Source organism: Mytilus trossulus, chromosome 1 (assembly GCF_036588685.1).
Source record: "Mytilus trossulus isolate FHL-02 chromosome 1, PNRI_Mtr1.1.1.hap1, whole genome shotgun sequence".
In the NCBI taxonomy this organism is placed as follows: domain Eukaryota; kingdom Metazoa; phylum Mollusca; class Bivalvia; order Mytilida; family Mytilidae; genus Mytilus; species Mytilus trossulus.
In genome coordinates, this window is record NC_086373.1 from 16,120,478 (window position 1) to 16,137,803 (window position 17,326).

General features: G+C 29.9%; 2 protein-coding genes across 2 annotated transcripts in view; one reads left to right on the top strand and one right to left on the bottom strand.

Moving 5' to 3' along the window:
• Nucleotides 1-14,610, bottom strand: part of LOC134716667 (coiled-coil domain-containing protein 178-like) — a 27,482-nt gene extending 12,872 nt beyond the window's left edge. The window contains exons 1-13 of the mRNA XM_063579674.1: nucleotides 14,405-14,610; nucleotides 13,000-13,120; nucleotides 11,119-11,178; nucleotides 10,499-10,696; nucleotides 9,964-10,128; nucleotides 9,328-9,531; nucleotides 8,332-8,482; nucleotides 7,618-7,687; nucleotides 7,064-7,206; nucleotides 4,540-4,693; nucleotides 3,935-4,030; nucleotides 3,307-3,443; nucleotides 898-1,081 (exon numbers count right to left, since the gene is read on the bottom strand). Of these exons, the coding sequence (XP_063435744.1) occupies nucleotides 898-1,081; nucleotides 3,307-3,443; nucleotides 3,935-4,030; nucleotides 4,540-4,693; nucleotides 7,064-7,206; nucleotides 7,618-7,687; nucleotides 8,332-8,482; nucleotides 9,328-9,531; nucleotides 9,964-10,128; nucleotides 10,499-10,696; nucleotides 11,119-11,178; nucleotides 13,000-13,117 (1,680 nt within the window). The 5' untranslated portion in view covers nucleotides 13,118-13,120; nucleotides 14,405-14,610. The remainder of the gene's footprint in view (nucleotides 1-897; nucleotides 1,082-3,306; nucleotides 3,444-3,934; nucleotides 4,031-4,539; nucleotides 4,694-7,063; nucleotides 7,207-7,617; nucleotides 7,688-8,331; nucleotides 8,483-9,327; nucleotides 9,532-9,963; nucleotides 10,129-10,498; nucleotides 10,697-11,118; nucleotides 11,179-12,999; nucleotides 13,121-14,404) is intronic.
• The window catches only part of LOC134716651 (putative Polycomb group protein ASXL2), a 24,091-nt gene continuing 21,340 nt past the window's right edge, over nucleotides 14,576-17,326 (top strand). The window contains exon 1 of the mRNA XM_063579663.1: nucleotides 14,576-14,790. Within this exon, the coding sequence (XP_063435733.1) occupies nucleotides 14,689-14,790 (102 nt within the window). The 5' untranslated portion in view covers nucleotides 14,576-14,688. The remainder of the gene's footprint in view (nucleotides 14,791-17,326) is intronic.

Here is a 17,326-nt window from a genome sequence, read left to right on the forward strand (position 1 = left end):
AAATGGCATATATGTAAAGCATCTGTTTTGATCTTTAATTTTTGTAGGCTAGTCAGTTATAATGCTTGTAACTATGAAAAAGCAATAATTCAATGTGCATCTGAAACTATACAGCTTCGTTGTAAAAGTAAAAACTGATTGTAAATATAAATATGTTTCTAAAATTAGCTAGAGTAAAATATTTAAGGATGTTTTATTCTTGTTCTGCTGTGCTCACTACATAGCTCAAATGATTTATAATTCAGTCCTATATGGGTAAATTTTTATTCTATCAGTAAAATATAAGGTCAAAATAAAGCTTTAATAAAGCAAAATAAATACTTTAGAGACAAAATTAAGGAGAGATTTAAATGTTTCCCTACTATTAAAAAAAAAGACTAACACAAAATTATTAAAATTTACTAATTTATTTACAAAAGCATCAATACCTGACTATCTATTTTTAAAGAGAATGCATCCAGTATTTGTATGATTTTTCACTAAATGCAATGTTGGAAATTGCCATTGTATTTTGGATTAGATAAAAAAAATCTTCAAAATAAGATATATCCATCTAAAACATTAGGAAAAAATAAAATCATATTTTAGACCATACATTATACTTAATATCTCTATCCTTATATATATTTTTATGGTAAGAAGATATCATATATGATAAAAATAAATAATAGAATTCTACAGAGAACCTGTCAGAGCTTATTACAAGATCTGTAGTCACATGCATATGTTGAAAAACGATTTAGAATTTTAACAAAAAGTTATCATGCATATATATTTAAAAAAGATTTCACAACAAACTAATACGGCACAAACATATATGTATTGAATTACAATTTTAACAACAGTCTTGCCCACATGAACATTTTTATAGACAGATAAATAATATGATTTGTATACCTTGAGTGATTCCTCCATTTTAAAGGCTTTTTCCTGTTCCCCTAACAATTGATCTCTAACAGCAGAGTTAATGACTGATATCTTGCTATATTCATCCTCTGTTACAGCCATTTGTTGTTGTAATCTGGCCTTTTCTTTGTGGATACGAGAGATGTTCTTCTCATCTGCCACCTTTTGTCTTTGGCTGTTATTAAAAAATAGGTGATAAGGTTTACCAATTTTTGTATCAAAAAATTTCATTATTTGAAATTAAAAAAAACCCAGTTTTTACTTAAATGTTCATTATTTCTTAGGAAATGAAAGAAATGATATCAAATATATGTACAACAATTAAGTATTATGCACAATTCTAACATGACGTCCTTCAAACGCTTTGAGTACACACCCGTGGTAAAATATGAATATATTTCATGGGCTGTTCCCATTGTACCCCCACGTCATATGTTTTTTAATGAATGAGCGACTCGACGTCATAGAACAATGACATCAGAATATAAGCAATTTACGGGAAAATACACGCTTGTGAAACGGAAAATCATCACAACAAGGAAACGTTAACAAATGATGCTAAAATGAGTTATATTAGCCGTTTTTGTATACATATGAGACATATAAGTACAATAATAATTAGATTAATCTAAAATTATCTAAATATGTTATTATAAATAGTTTAAGCATCATCATTTATTCAGTTTGCTCCATTATTTTACGTCAATTTAATAGTGCGTTTATATATTGGAACGGCAAATAATGCCATCACCTAGAGCGCTTCGATCCAAAATAATTGCCGTATTTGTCCTATTAGAATCGAAATAATTCATGGGGGCTTGAATATATCTAGATTTTACCACGGGTTGTCCCTTTATGCCGATATTTTACCCCTCGCTATCGCTCAGGGTAAAATATTTGTCATAAAGGGCCAACCCGTGGTAAAATCACGATATATTCAAGCCCCCATGAATTATTTCTTAAGAATAAAATGACAAAGGATAAATTTCTTTTCCTTTTACCAACCTTCAACTGTCTAATTCTATAATTTTTTTTATAACTCTTGGAGAAAACACTCTTTAGAATAAGCCTAATGCTACTGTAAATAATATGTTCTACAATTACTAAAATTATTTTTTGTGAACTCAAAGATGAAAAACAATCACAAAAGTATCATCCATACTTATAACCTCTGAGGTAAAAATAATTATACAGCATTTATTTTCACTTAAAAAGTGTACAAAAAGTTTGTGGCCTAACAAAACAATTTTTTTTTCTGAAGAGTAAAAAAATATAAAAGATAATGCTACAACTAAAATGTTCATGAGTACTTAAGTTACTTCAATTGTAAACAATTCTACAGCTATGTGACATCTTGAATAACTTATCAATGCAATGTCTTTTTGTATCCTTTATATGACTTATTATTACTGATATCTGACAGCTCATGTCTTGTGAACTTCTGTTGATATTTTGTTAATTAAAAATAAAAATAAAAATAAATCTAATTCTAAAAACAAATACATCACTTATATGAACTTTAGTTTTTCATATTTTGGAAGATGTGCACAAGTTCTAAAAGTCATATTTGACTAAATGTAAACTATTATACTTCCTGTTGAAGTTATCTTAGTAAGGAAGCTGTACCATAATTAACCCATTGACCCTAAAAAAACTTGATGTAAGTAAAAAGTTCATAATTTCAGTAAACTTGCAATTTATTAAACCAATATGAAACAGTATATCTATATTGAGTATTTTCAACAGAATTTTAATGCACATGGATTTATTTTTATATTCGATCAAGTGAATTTCACCATTTGTCATATTTTTTTTTTAAATTCCATCATTTTAATATGGTACAGAACCCTTCAGAATCTAAATAAATCTTTTCTTATTCACACATTTACTTACACTTCTAGCCTTTGTTTGCAAAATTTTTCAAAATTATTGTATTTCAGTCCATTAATTTCATTGATATTTCAGTTGATTGTTTGATTGGTGATTGCTTACTATTGCATCAACAGGAAAAGCCTATATCCTGGCAATAAATCATTTGTGGAAATATTTCAAATTATCCTCTTTTTTGGTATAAATTATTAAAAAAGATATTTCAAAAGGAAAAGTTTTACTATTTTTTTTTTTTTTAGATAACTCACAAAACATTATCACAACCATTTTCTGAGCTTAGCAAAATTTCAGAAATTATTTTATACCCCACTGGCTAATACATGTAGATATAAATTCTTGTTTTTCAAAGAAACCATCAACCTATTTTGAAGAAGAAAATGAGGAATTTTAACTTAAGCATACCATTCACTAATTTTAACTTAAGCATACCATTCACTAATTTTAACTTAAGCATACCATTCACTAATTTTAACTTAAGCATACCATTCACTAATTTTAACTTAAGCATACCATTCACTAATTTTATCCATATAGTCCTGAACTTCCATTTCAGCCTCTTTATTCTTTAATACGATGTTTCTTAGCCTTGCATCTCTGACATTGGCTCCTCTTTCTAACTCTGATATTCTTTTGTTCATTTTATGTTTCTACAATGTCAACATAGAAAGGAACATTATATTTTAAAAAAGAAAAAATCTCAGAATTGTTTGTGAAACTTTATTTCTAGAAAAGAGGAAATGTCTGATAATATTTATCTTTAGCAGACTTGCCAACTTTTCCGATGAAAGGTGTTGACCTAAATTTTGAAATTCTTTATGATATAAACAGAGCATCTCTTGACATGCTTTTGAACTAAAAGGATATTTACGCATGTACATACTCATGCAAACAATATAGAAGTTATAAGCACATATGACAACATGAAAGGAGCAATGTTATCTTGTGCTTAAAAGACACCATGGAGATTTTGAAAAGTTTGCAGTGTAGTAACAGTTTCCCCTGACATTTCTTCATAAATGGTAACCTTGAAATAAACATCTTTCATTCACCTTTCTTTTACCATTGAGAGCGTTACAACTACTTACTCTAGTGTCCAGTTCACTCTGTAATTACCCTTGAGAGCTATACAACTACTTACTCTAGTGTCCAGTTCGCTCTGTAACTGTAAGTTTTCATTATCTAGTCGATCGTGTTCAAATTCAGCTTCTGTGATCTGTGTTTGTAGCTCCCTAACCTGTTAATCAAAAATCATGGTGACTTATAATAAGGTTATAATCTTTTATACATATGATGAACACATTTTACTTTTGCAAACAGGTCTTTACACTAGTATCCCAAAAAAAATTAATCAGAACAAACTCAAAATGTATTAAGTGATCTATATCATTGGTAGTGCTTGAGGATAAATTATACTTTATACTAAATTTGTTTTACAAAACTTGCATATGGTATATTAGATTACACCTGTTATCTTTTTTAAGAAGAAGATTGGACCAAAATTCCAAAATCTAAAAAGCATATATATTATACCAGGAAACAAAATGTTATGAAATTTCACAAGGACTGGTTAAACAGAGCAGAAGTTTGTCAATGGAAGACCAGTATCCATTTTGTGTGACAATGTTGTCAACAAACCAAAGCATATTGTCATGATACATAAGATCATGTAATCATTATTCTTTTTTTTTCAAAATCAAAAATAAAAACATTCAAAATACACTGAAACATTTTTAATATTCTAACCTGTTTGGCCTTCATTTCCTCAGCAACTTTAGCATTTTCATTTTTGACATGAAGGACTTTGATTTCCATATCATTTGCGATAAGTTTGGCCTTGATGTCATTGATCTGTTTGGTGTATGTATCAAATGTCAATCTTGACTGAGCATAATCATCACTGAAATAAAAGTCTTTCAATTAATTGATGTTGACAATAGTTATCTCCCTTTTTTGTATAGAGAGTGAAATCTGGTTTATTCAAATGAATTGTCTTTGTTTATAACCACAAGTCTGAAAGCCTTCAAGAAAGATTATCAGTTATCTGATTAGAACTATTTATCTTATTAAAGTCTTTGTGTAGTATTCCATGTAACCTTTCCTCTCAATGGTATTTTTTAAAAGTTTTATGGAAGTTCCATGTGCCAATGTAGTAATGGCTTTGTAAAAAATGTGATACAGAGTGTTAAAAGCAGGCAGTGTTCTCCCCAAGACGTTTTAACGCCGCGATTTTCAGCGCTATTTCAATTTCCCGCTGTCCTATTGCACTGACCTCGTCGCTATCCCGCTCAACCGCGACGCTATATTTTTTAATTTTTTTTTCGTATTTTTCAAATTTCCCGCTTATTTTTCTCTTCGGATCACGTGATTGACTGGTTTACGATTTTTGAATGAATAATTTCCGTTGTAATTAAGTAACTCCGCGGGACCAGTCTAATAAATTTTACAAAATGGCGTATTTGAAAGATCATAATAAACAAAGATTTCAACATTGACATCCTTTTTTTTTTTATTTAAAGAAAATATAGAGGCATATATGAATGAAATGTGATGAAATGAATTGACCGCATTTCTTGACATCACTCACTAACTTGTTTTACGAAATTTGAACAAACAATGATTTTAAAAACGTTCAAACACAGGAGTTTGTTACAAATTATTTGTCGGGTTTACTATCCATACGAACTCCGAAAATGAGCAAGTCTTTTAAGTATTAATTATCCCCTATTCGAACTTATAATTGTTTGGTCAGAAATTCTACCATTTGATAACAATTTGAGAGGATATGATTAGAAAAACAAACCCCAAGCTGATACGACTTGAGAAATTTTACTTTCTCGATGTCCAGCTTGGATGAGGCCATCTCAATATTATAAAACGTTTAGGTCATAAAAATGAGAAATCTTTATGCTAAAAAATGTCAATTCCTGTCAAACGTCGTAAGGTAACAGAACACTGCTACAGTTGGTTACAAAACCAAACAGAAGCTGACAACGACTTTATTGTTGGTCCTTCATGTTCTGCACCATTACCTGATGGTGCTAAGAAATCTTGGCTCAGGCAGTCTGGTGTAGATCCATCATGGAAAAAGACTTCTCCTTCAGTTTTATACATAGATAGTTTGAGTATTTTATATATGAATTTACAATGGAGATTCACAAAACATGCAAAAAAAGACTCTTCTTCTATATCCAGACAATAACATTAACATACAAAGCCTCATTAACTTCCATGAGCATGACAAGGACATCATAACAAGAGGAAACATCAACAGCATGATATAATAAAAACACATAACAAATAAAATTACAAACAAACCGAGTGCCGTGATAAAGTTGCTGAGAATTGTCGAAAATTACGCGCTTACCACAGCGCTATCCAAAAATCCTGGGGAGAACACTGGCAGGTTCTATAAAATCAAATTATCATGGAAATGCATTGTACTACTATTGTTTTTTTCTTCATCAGCACTGAACTAAGCAAGAATTCCCTTGTGTCAAAGATTCACGACCTTGTTCAAACGTACCCAACGTTACTATTGTTGACGTAACGTTATTGTAACGCAAACTTGTATGGGATCTGAATTATAGAATTGAAAGCAACACAACGTCTTTTTATTGCCTACAAAAGCGAAGTACTAACCCTAGCATCATAGCATCTTACATATTGCTAGCCTTATTATTGTGAATTAGTTTAAACATATTTATTTAGAGTGGATTGGGAAACAAGTTTTGCAACTTATATTAATCCCTTTCCACTTTGCGGGTGCGAGTGCTGCCTTGTAGCGGCATTAGCCTACTCTTTTTCGAAATCTACAAGGGTGTCTTTAACGTGCAAGAGATATGACTCTCTCTTAACACGGGTCAGCCATTTATAGTCCCCTTCCGACAGACTATCATCGTTTCCTTAAGACCATACTCGCAAATGGTGTCAAGGGAGAGCCGAAAATTGAGTTCCCTTGTGAATTGCTTTTGAGAAGACAAAAAATAGCACGAAATATGGGTGGACATGTATAAATAATCCATGGTTAACTTTTACATCAAAGTCTATGGTTAATAAAGAAATACAGGAAAATAACTATCAAAGATGAACAAAAATCTGTCTACAAAAAAATAAACAGTTTAATGCTGAATTTGTGAGGAATAAAGGAATATGACCAAAGTGTAGAGTCCTGCTAATATGATTCCTTTTGAAGGTTCAAAAACAAAAAAAATACCAGCTTTATGATTGAATATTACTTGCTAAAAATATAGAATAGGAGTATGCATACTTTATTTTATCCAATGAATCTTTAACTACATCAAGTTCCCGTTTTATATGATTTCTTTCTGTTGTAGCTTTTTCCACAGCATCATTGGATTTTGCTTCTGTTTTATTCTTTCTCTTCTGAGTATTATCTAATTCTACATAGGTCTAAAATAAAATAAAAATAGGTATTAAAATATTTTACAGCTCTACTGTTATTTTTATAAATGGAAAAATTTTATAACTCACAAACCAGCTGTTATCAATAACAAAGTTTTCTAAACCAAGACTCTTTAATCCAAAATTCAAATGCAGGTACTGTAGTTGTACTTTTTTTCCAAGTACTTATTTTCGTGAATAGTGTATTTCAAACACATTCGGTGGTATTTATTTTCGCGATTTTATAATTATTGGCTTTTTGTTGAAAGGTTTGATTTAGATTTGTGTGATTTATTTTCGCAATAATAAAGCAACCGGGAAATTTGTGAAAATAAATACACCTCGAAAATAAGTACAATTACAATATTCCTTTATATTTCATCTACATCAAACAGACTAAAGAAGATTTTGCTAACTCACCTTAGACTGTGCATTCTTTATACTTTCCATTGCCTGTATCTCTAATTGTAGTTTTTCTTTTACTAGAGGTCTGTAAATAAATAAGATCTTTTATATATATACACAAGTTCAAAAATCTAGTTTAAAATGTATAGACCTTTGTTATTATCCCACATGTGTCTGAATAATAAAAGACCAATGCTCTATGGCTTTTCTTAGACTTTGAACAGCAGACATACATAAAATTATATCACATTATATTTTTTTTACACATTCTTTTAAACAATTCAATATTGCCTAATCAGAGACGATCATGTCCAGTTGACCCAAGTTTTTGCATGCTGTATTATAATAGGAGAGTTTCTTATATGTGTGTCCACTAGTTATGTGCTGTCTAGAGTTTACAAAAAAACAATGTTTCAACTATTACCAAATACATATTTTTTAAATTTTTTTTGGATAGTCATGACGCCACTTATTTAGACCCCCAAAAAAATATGTCCAATTTATCTCAGTCAATCAACTAACAGCTAAAGTGTTTCAATTTTTGTTTTTGTTTATCACAACCTTATTTTCTATATTCCAAATGCAATAAATTTAACTTAAATATGGATGTGTGTTTCTTATTATAAATAATTCTGGGTCACTACCCTGTATACTTTAGTAGATAACAGAAAAATCATATTCACTGCAAAATAGCACTTACAATGCATTATTTTGCCTGCATGTACTTACATGTGTCTCTGCACAAAAGTTATTTCTTCTTTTAATCTTTGGTTATTAACTTCAGCAGTATGAGTTCTCTGGTGAATTCTTTTCTCTGTTCTACTACTGTAGGAAACATGCCATGTAAGTTCATTTAAATCCATGATACAGGCTTCATGTTCTGAAATTATACAGAAAAAAAGTTTGAAATATATATATATATATATATATATACAACTCGTCTAAACATCAACCCAACAATGTTAGATCTGTAAATTTGCTTTCGCAAATTTTTGGTTCTTCCCTCGCCGGGATTCGAACCCATGCTACTGTGATATCGTGACACCAAATCGCCTGCACTGCAGCCGTCCCGCTAGACCACACGACCACCTGGGCTCTAAAAAAAAGAGCTTTCGGTGGCCATATGTTACCTTTCCACGTCAGTTTTAATCTAGCGGCTTACTACAGTACATGATATATAAGGCATGAAGATGTTATTGTTACAGATCAGCTAAATTATCTATAGTAAAGGATCCTACAAATTAATGTAAGATACAGTCATATATATATATATAAGTATGTCTGAGTCAGTGACAACCCTACAACAGATGTATCCATCGAATCACCATCAATGATGGTGATACATGGCTGTGTACATAATGTATATACAACATATATATATATAAAATAATAATACACAAAAATTATTAGTCTGAAAAATATTGTACATGAACTGACATTAAGATTAGTTTTCTTCTGTGTTGTTAGGTTTCTGTTGCATTAATGTCTATCTATAACTCTTTCTAGTAATATATCTGGTTCTATATTTCAATTAAAAGATTGAAAAAATAATTATTTATTTTTCAACTTATTAACATTTTAAACATTATTTCTTATGACTTAGAAATATTACTTTTCTAGTCTTTACCAGGTATGCAATAACAGTGAATGGTCTAAAATGAACAGACATAAATCAAAAACAGATATCAGTCAAACATTTTTGATAGTCATAAACAATAAAAATACCTCTTTGTACAGCTATTGGTAATTCCCTCATCCTGACTAAACATAGATGGTCTATCTTGTCGTTCAGTCTTACAACTTTTAGTTTCTCATTTTCAAGTGCTTTTAAAATATCTATTCTATCATTTTCTAATCTGGCAAGTAGGGTGACAACTTCATCCAACACATCTTCAGCCCCTAAATATGGTAATAAGGCACTATCTTCTTCTGAAATATACACATATATATATAAATACTGGGGATTCTTTTATTTTCATGGGAACACATTTTAACAGATTAAGGAAAACATATTTTTTTCTGGATATTGGATTTTGTGGTTTTGTCGAGGACTGCATTCATTCCTATCAAAGATTTGTAATTCGTTGGAGATTTAAATTTGTTCTGAAGCAGTATCTATGAAACAACGAAAAATTTACATCCAATGAATAATAATGAATTCACAGTATATATTGGAAGTATAAAACTTGCATGTCACTGTTATCTTGTTATAGATTAAGTATAATGAGTTATGTATATTTTCATGCATTTTGTGATGACTAAAATACAAACAAAGAGAGTACACACTGAAATGTTAAGACAAAAACTGTAGATTTCATTCTATTTAGATTTAATGTTTTTATCAATTATTGCATACTTTACCTTGAATGGCCCCAATTCCTGAGATTGAAAGTTGATTGGCTGATGAAAGTGATATCGTTGTCCGACCCGATGCTGCACTTTGTCTCCCTTTAGCACTTCCTGCTGTTTTGATGACATTATGATGTCCACTAGCAGCAGAAAATCTCAACTGTTTTTTACTTGCAACTGTGAAAAAATACCAATAGTTGACATAATTATACACTTTACTGATGTTATAAAAGAAGGGAAATAAATGATGGCATGTCAGAAACAATTCCCATAAACTGTCCTGGTTCTGTCAACTATTTAAGTATAGGTATATTTCCAGAAAACATTGTATAACTTATTAATTTGGTCAGAATCTTACAATTTAACAAATAAACAGTCAATAAATATTAAACAAGGAAAAAGTGGAATCTTTATTTTGCAATTAGTCTAGCAGGTAGATATGCTTTTTCAAACTTTAACAATTTAGAAATCATGTGTTAAATATTCAACTCATTTGACAAAGCCAATGCCTCCAAAAATGAGACAGAATAATTATAACAAACATTACCTGGTCTTACAGAACATGGCCTACTCTTCTGTTCATCATCTCTTTCTTTGAACCACTCTTCTATTATGTTTTGTATAAGTTCTAGATGAGAAACTGCCTTCTTTACACATGGTGAGGTGGCTTTTGTTAGTTCACAACTCTTACGACGAAATATTTGTGGTATCTTTGGCCAGTCTTCAGGCAGTGGATAAACTTTATCTAAGAAGTATAATATCATACTTTAATAGGTCATTGTGTTGTTTAGAAATAAGCTTAGAAAACAACTTTCTTTAAAATATATATGCACACTATGTAAAGCTTTGTGATATTTATTTTTAATGCCTTTTGTTGCTGTTTCATTTCTCACTGACAAATCTGCAATAATGAATCAGAATGTTACGTGAGAACAAAATGAATCACCTACTGTATCCAGTTCGCAATTTAGGGAAAAAAACACCCAACTTTGTGTATAATAACTCTAATAAGCAGACTTGATGAAAATTTTTTAATCAGATGCTCACTTTTTTTTTATTCTTTAAATCAAATTAAAACATAAATTGAGTGTTGAATTCAGATAAAATTTCCTATACAGAGTTCTGGGATAGAAGCAACTAACATAATTTCTAGGTCGATAAATTTACCTGCAGTTTCAGAAAGATCCTCTTCATTTAGACCATCACCACTTGAACCAATAAATGTGGCTATAAAAGAATAATGATCAATTTCATGACATGAAGTTAAGACTTGTTGACAAAAAAAAAAAAAAATCTTTTGGAACATCTATTCCTTTTCATATGTATTGGTAACAATTTAAATGAAGTACAATCACAACTGACTTTTCATCAACAAAGGACTTTCTAGAATCAAATTTGAACTTTGCGACCACACTTCTTATTTGTGTTCATTGTAAATGTCTTACATAATACATGTATTTTGATGCATAATCTGAGGAACTCCCTTTTTCATTTTTATTCAAATGTTGCAGACTGTAATGTCTAGATAAAAAATAATGTTTAAGGTAAAGTTACAGTAAATGGGCTATGTCACAGATTTCAGTAAAATTTGGCATACAACTCTGGCTCGATGAACTTCAACTGAAAATCGGAAAAATAATGCATTTATCTCAATTATCATTTGAAATATTACTGATTGAATTTTTACAAAATGGGTGAACATTTGTATAGAAAGCACATAAAATCGGCGAAAATCCTTCTAAAATTTGTCTTAAAATCGCCAAATCTCTAATTCTACTCCATAGATTTTTCTTAAAAAACTATATGTTGTTGATACATAAATATTCGTTTTAATGATGCAAAATAAAGATAGGGTCACCGACTTCGTTTTTACGGTATACTTCATTTAAAGTTGCGTTCTTTGTGAAAAAATCCAACAAAACGTCGAAATAATCGTAACGTTATCGCGTTGTAGGCCGTAAAACGTTGATTTTTGACGTTTTTCACTACCAACAAGGTAACAAATTGATTATTAGACAAAAAACGAAGTCGATGACCCTATGATTATTTTATATCATTAAAACAGAAATTTATGTGTCAACAATATATAGTTTTTTAAGAAAAATCTATGGAGTGGAATAAGAGATTTGGCGATTTTAAGACAAATTTTAGAAGGTTTTCCGCCGATTTTATGTGCTTTCTATACAAACATTCACCCATATTAAAAGAAATAAATCTGCAATTTTTCAGATAATAAAAGAGATAAATGTATTATTATTTCGATTTTCAGTTGTAGTTCAACGAGCCAAGGTTGTATGCAAATTTTTAGCAAAATCTGCGACATAGCCCATTTACTGTTCCTTGACCTTAAATCATATTCATTTACTTGTGTACATTATTCTTTTAGGCAGCATTTTGTTAAAAGTTATAGTCATCTTTATGAAATTGTTTTACATCTCACCTTTATCTTATTGATTTTGTATTTTGATTGTAAAATTGATCAAGTTTATTCGTTCAGTGTACGTTCACTTGTGTTAATATGTCTTTTGGCTGAGTTAATTTATATTTCAATTGATATTTATGCTGCGTCTTTCAATGTTGTGATGTTACACTATTGTTTCAGTTAAAGGTGAAGGTTAATAAATACCTAAAATGTTTAAACCTACTGCATTTGTTTGCACCTGTCCTAAGTCTGGAACCTGATGTTCATTGGTTTTTATTTGTTAATGTGGTTCATAAGTGTTTCTCATTTCTCATTTTTTATATTGATTAGACAGTTTATTTTCTTTTCTCAATGGTTTTACACCAGTCATTTTTAGGGTCCTTTAAAGCTTGCTGTTAGGTATGAGCCAAAACTTTGTGTTGAAGACTGAACTTTCACCCATAATGGTTAAATTTTACAAATTGTGACTTGGATTGAGAGTTGTCTCATTGGTAGTCATACCAAATCTTCTTATACCTATTGTCTATATCATCATGTGGAAGTGATTTTATCTTAATATTATATATATATATAATACATGAAATTGTTTGATTTTATGTTATGGAATGAATGAAGTCAACATTTACCTTCAATATCTTGAACTGCATTATTAAATTTTTCTTGACTTGAAAACCTTTCTCCCAATACATATGAATCTGGTCGTTTTTCAACTTCCTCAACTTTTACTACTTTTGTAAGTGACATAATCTGAAAAGATCAACAAGTAATCCATTAATATTCATAGATGATGATTCTTAGATTCTATGTGTACATGTGATTAGTTATGAACCATTTATGATAATTTCTTCTACTTGGTGAAATAAATTATAATGTGTTAAACATGCATGCTAACAAAAATTCTATCAGCAATTTTTTCAAACATTTTAGTTTTGCTATTGCTTTTACCTCATATGTGCATGCTTCAGAGTGTGTTTTTAAGATGCTATTATAAATTTGTTGTTGCATGTTTATATACATGTATTAATATGAACTCTTGCTTTCCATGTTTAATTGTATGTGTGCATGACTTGAAATGTATGTTTTGTTTGCTGTTCTTTTGTTCTGTCAGTTTAAAAAGCTCTTTAGAGCTTGTTTGTAAGTATTTGCTTATACCAATGCAACTCAAATAAACAATAAAGCTTTAAGTCTTTTGTTTAAATAATTAAAAAACACAAATTAATGTTCAGATGACTAGTTAATATTATTCATAATGTAAAAAAGACGAGATTCCAATTTCGATTTTTTTTTTTAACTAACTGCCCTATTTGACCTGTGGTTATCTCATGGAAAACCTGTCATATACATGCATTGTAACATTGAGATATGTTACAATGTAAAATGAAAGACCATGTTTTATATTTAGGTTCTACTATGATGTAATTTAATTTGAATAAGAACCGATATTATAACCACAGGCACTTGTTTCTGTCAATATGGGTTTTTCTATCCATACCCGTACAAATTCTCAAGGTACGTGAAAATTGTTTCATTGTACATGTTGTAAAGATAAGTCAATTACTGACAGACTGGAGTACTTTTTATATTCGTGAAAAAGTCAAGGGAAATTAAAAAAAGCATGTGTATTGGTTGAAGCGGACACATTGACAATTTCTGTTAGCTACCTTGTGATTTTTAGTACGGGTATGGAAAGAAAACCCCATATTGACAGAAACAAGTGCCTGTGTTTATAACCCTATTGTTTGTAACAAAATTTCTATTGGGACTTTTTTTGTGCACAACAAATTTATTCTAACTCTTACATGAAAATATATCGGACATCACAAAATTTTGGCATTATAAAAAAAAACAAATGACACCACAATAGAAGTGATATTTGTATGACTTCAAAACAAACTGTTGATTGTGATTTCCTATAGCATAACTACCTCATGTGCCAATTTAAGCAGATCCTGTGCCGATTTAACTATTATTTTAATGAGAATCAAAACAGAGCTGTCAGTTGACAGCTACACTAAGTTTTTAAACACCTACCAATATTTTTACATCATTATTTTATACGGAAAAACAGTTTTATAATTCAAAAGTCTTGTTTAATTAGTTGATTGAGCTGATATTTTTTTGTTCATGAGAAAATTTCATCAAGTAAAATTTTGTTAGTGATAGTTCCTCCATTTTGACGCCATTGCAGTTTCTAAGGACAAATATGTAACGTGACTTTTCATTGGTATACGTCAAAATGTCACGTGACCAAAGCAAAATGGCGAAAAGTATTTTCTTTTTGTTGATGAGTTGAATTTTAGACCGATTATATCCATATGTCTGATTATGACAAATCAAACATAATGCAGACTGACCCAAATAAAGATAAACAATTTAAAAAGAAGAAAAGTAGAACATGGATCGAGGCTGCGAAAATCGTAAGCTCACCTTTTAGACAGAATTTAGATTATATTTGATCGATTTTCATCATTTTACTTTCTTTTATGATTTGTTAATTGTGCATATTCACTATATTTGAAATATACTTGAATTCTCATAAGATAATTATCTATTTCATTATATATACCAGATCAGTTAATTTAAGATAAAGTATTACAAAAATAATGGACTAGCATTGCATCAAACATGTCAAAATTATATTCGATGTTCAAACACTGACATAGTTCACCTAACAAAATGTATATACTGCATGTGTGTATTGGGTTATTGAGGTTGGACTACAGACAAGTATTTAATTCTGATGCATGTTTGTCTGTTTCTACATTCAATTATTTCATTCAATGTGAAAGATTTAAATGAAACTTTGAAATTGGATGGAATGTGAGATGGGAAACCTATGTTTAGTTGGCATTATTTACATATGTTATACTGGTATCTGGTTGTTCTGGCCCCAAACTGATCCAGCCCCAAGTCAATCAGGCCCCAAATCGATCCGGCCCACGTCGATCCGGCCCCATTATAAAATATGAATAAACTATATTCACTATATGGAGGAATTTTTGACAAATCTGAACAGTATAAACGGAACTTGCAAAAAGTGTCGATGATGGATGACAACAGGCAAAAAGTATTGTACCAGTTAAAGAACTATTTTAAATCAATACAAAACTGAGTGTAATTGTGTCTGTTTGTATAGCATAGTGTATACTAGCTCCAACATATTTTAAAATGTGAAGATATTTTCCATGTTGACTTTGAATGTCATGGCGATTTATATATAGCTAAATAAATATTTACAGTCCAATGGAACCTTTAAAATTTAACTCGTCATAATGTCTTGTTTAACCAAATCATTAGTCTATAATTGGTTTGTTTATTTAATTCAATCAAATCCTGATTAATTAAAGTAACGTAAGCATGCAACAAGGTCTTTATAGTTTGATCTTTTGTTTGGCGTATATAATTACAAGTAATTGTATTTTTTTTCAGGTAAAATCAGAGGCTTCTATAACATTTGGTGTTTTTTTTTGTAATATCGATTATAGTCAATATATTTTTTTCTTAAAGTTGACAATATTTTGAAAAGTTGTGTGTAGACTGAGACTGCTATAACACATATGTTATTATGTCTCAGAAATTTTAAGAACTTAAAAAAGAAAAACAAAGTTTGTATGTACATGTATCAGCTTAAGGATCAGCTTGTCCCGTTGTGTAACTATTTGTTATTACACAAGATGAAAGATTTGTTAGGATCACAGTCAATTAAAAGAAAATACTAATTGCTGCTGATTAATGTTGATGTCTGAATTCTTTTATATACGTTTTAATTTAATTTTACCCAATAATCTTGTAAACTTGTAATAAAAACATGATCAACCTAGTTGTTTTATACTCATCTAAAGAAAATATTTTTCAAAAGCCTTTTTTAATTTTTTTTACCGTGCATTTTTTTACATTATAATTAAAATCATAAACATTTATGAATAACAATTAATATCTATTTTTTTTAAAATTCCTTATGAATATATTTTTTATTGGGCCGGTGTCATATGGTATTTTGAACCCCATGGTAAAATGACCCCGGGGTCAAAATACCGCTATGGTAAATTGAACCCCCCCATGGTAAATTGACCCCCCCCCTGTATGGAAAATTGAACCCCCATGGTAAATTGAACCCCCCTGTTTTTTTCATTCTAGATGATTAATAAAACATTTAACATTATACAAAAGCTAATCAAATATTAAAAATCATTAATACAAAAAGGGGAGGTCAATTTTCAATGATTGGTTAAAAGAAAAATATTTGCTTGGTATAATCGCTCTGAAGTCTTAACCAACAAAATGTCATTCAAAAAACTTCTTAAAGCATTAAAACCAAACAATGTAGCTTGGACACTTTAATTCTTTGAAATTAAAAATATTTATATAGAATGGTAGACTTTTAAATTTTAATTCTCCATGGTAAAAAAGGGGGAGGGGTCAAATTACCATGGCAAAGTTAATCTAAAAAGTAAAATTTTCAAAACATCTTTTCAAGCTAATAAAATAAATACATACTACTTATTGGAGTATAATAAATATCTAAAGGAGTTACAGTAGCAAGATATTTTAACATGAAAGGTCCTTAGATGTATAGTAGGGGGTTCAATATACCATGGTACAATAACATGGCTAAGTAAAATTTTCAAAATACCTTTTCCAGCATGTTAAATACATACAAACTACTTATTGGGGTATTAAAACTATAATAAGGAGTTAGAATAGCTTGGGTTTTTGAAATTCAAGGTCTATAGTAGGGGGTTCAATATACCATGGTAAGGGGGAGGGGTGAGGTCAAAATACCACAAAAATATTTTTTCTATAAAATATCTTCCAGCATGTTAAATGCATACAAACTACTTATTGAAGTATTTTTACTATGTTAAGGAGTTAGAAAAGCTTGAATTTTTGAAAATCAAGGTCTATAGAAGGGGTTTCAATATACTGCAGGGGGGTCAAAATACCATGAAAATA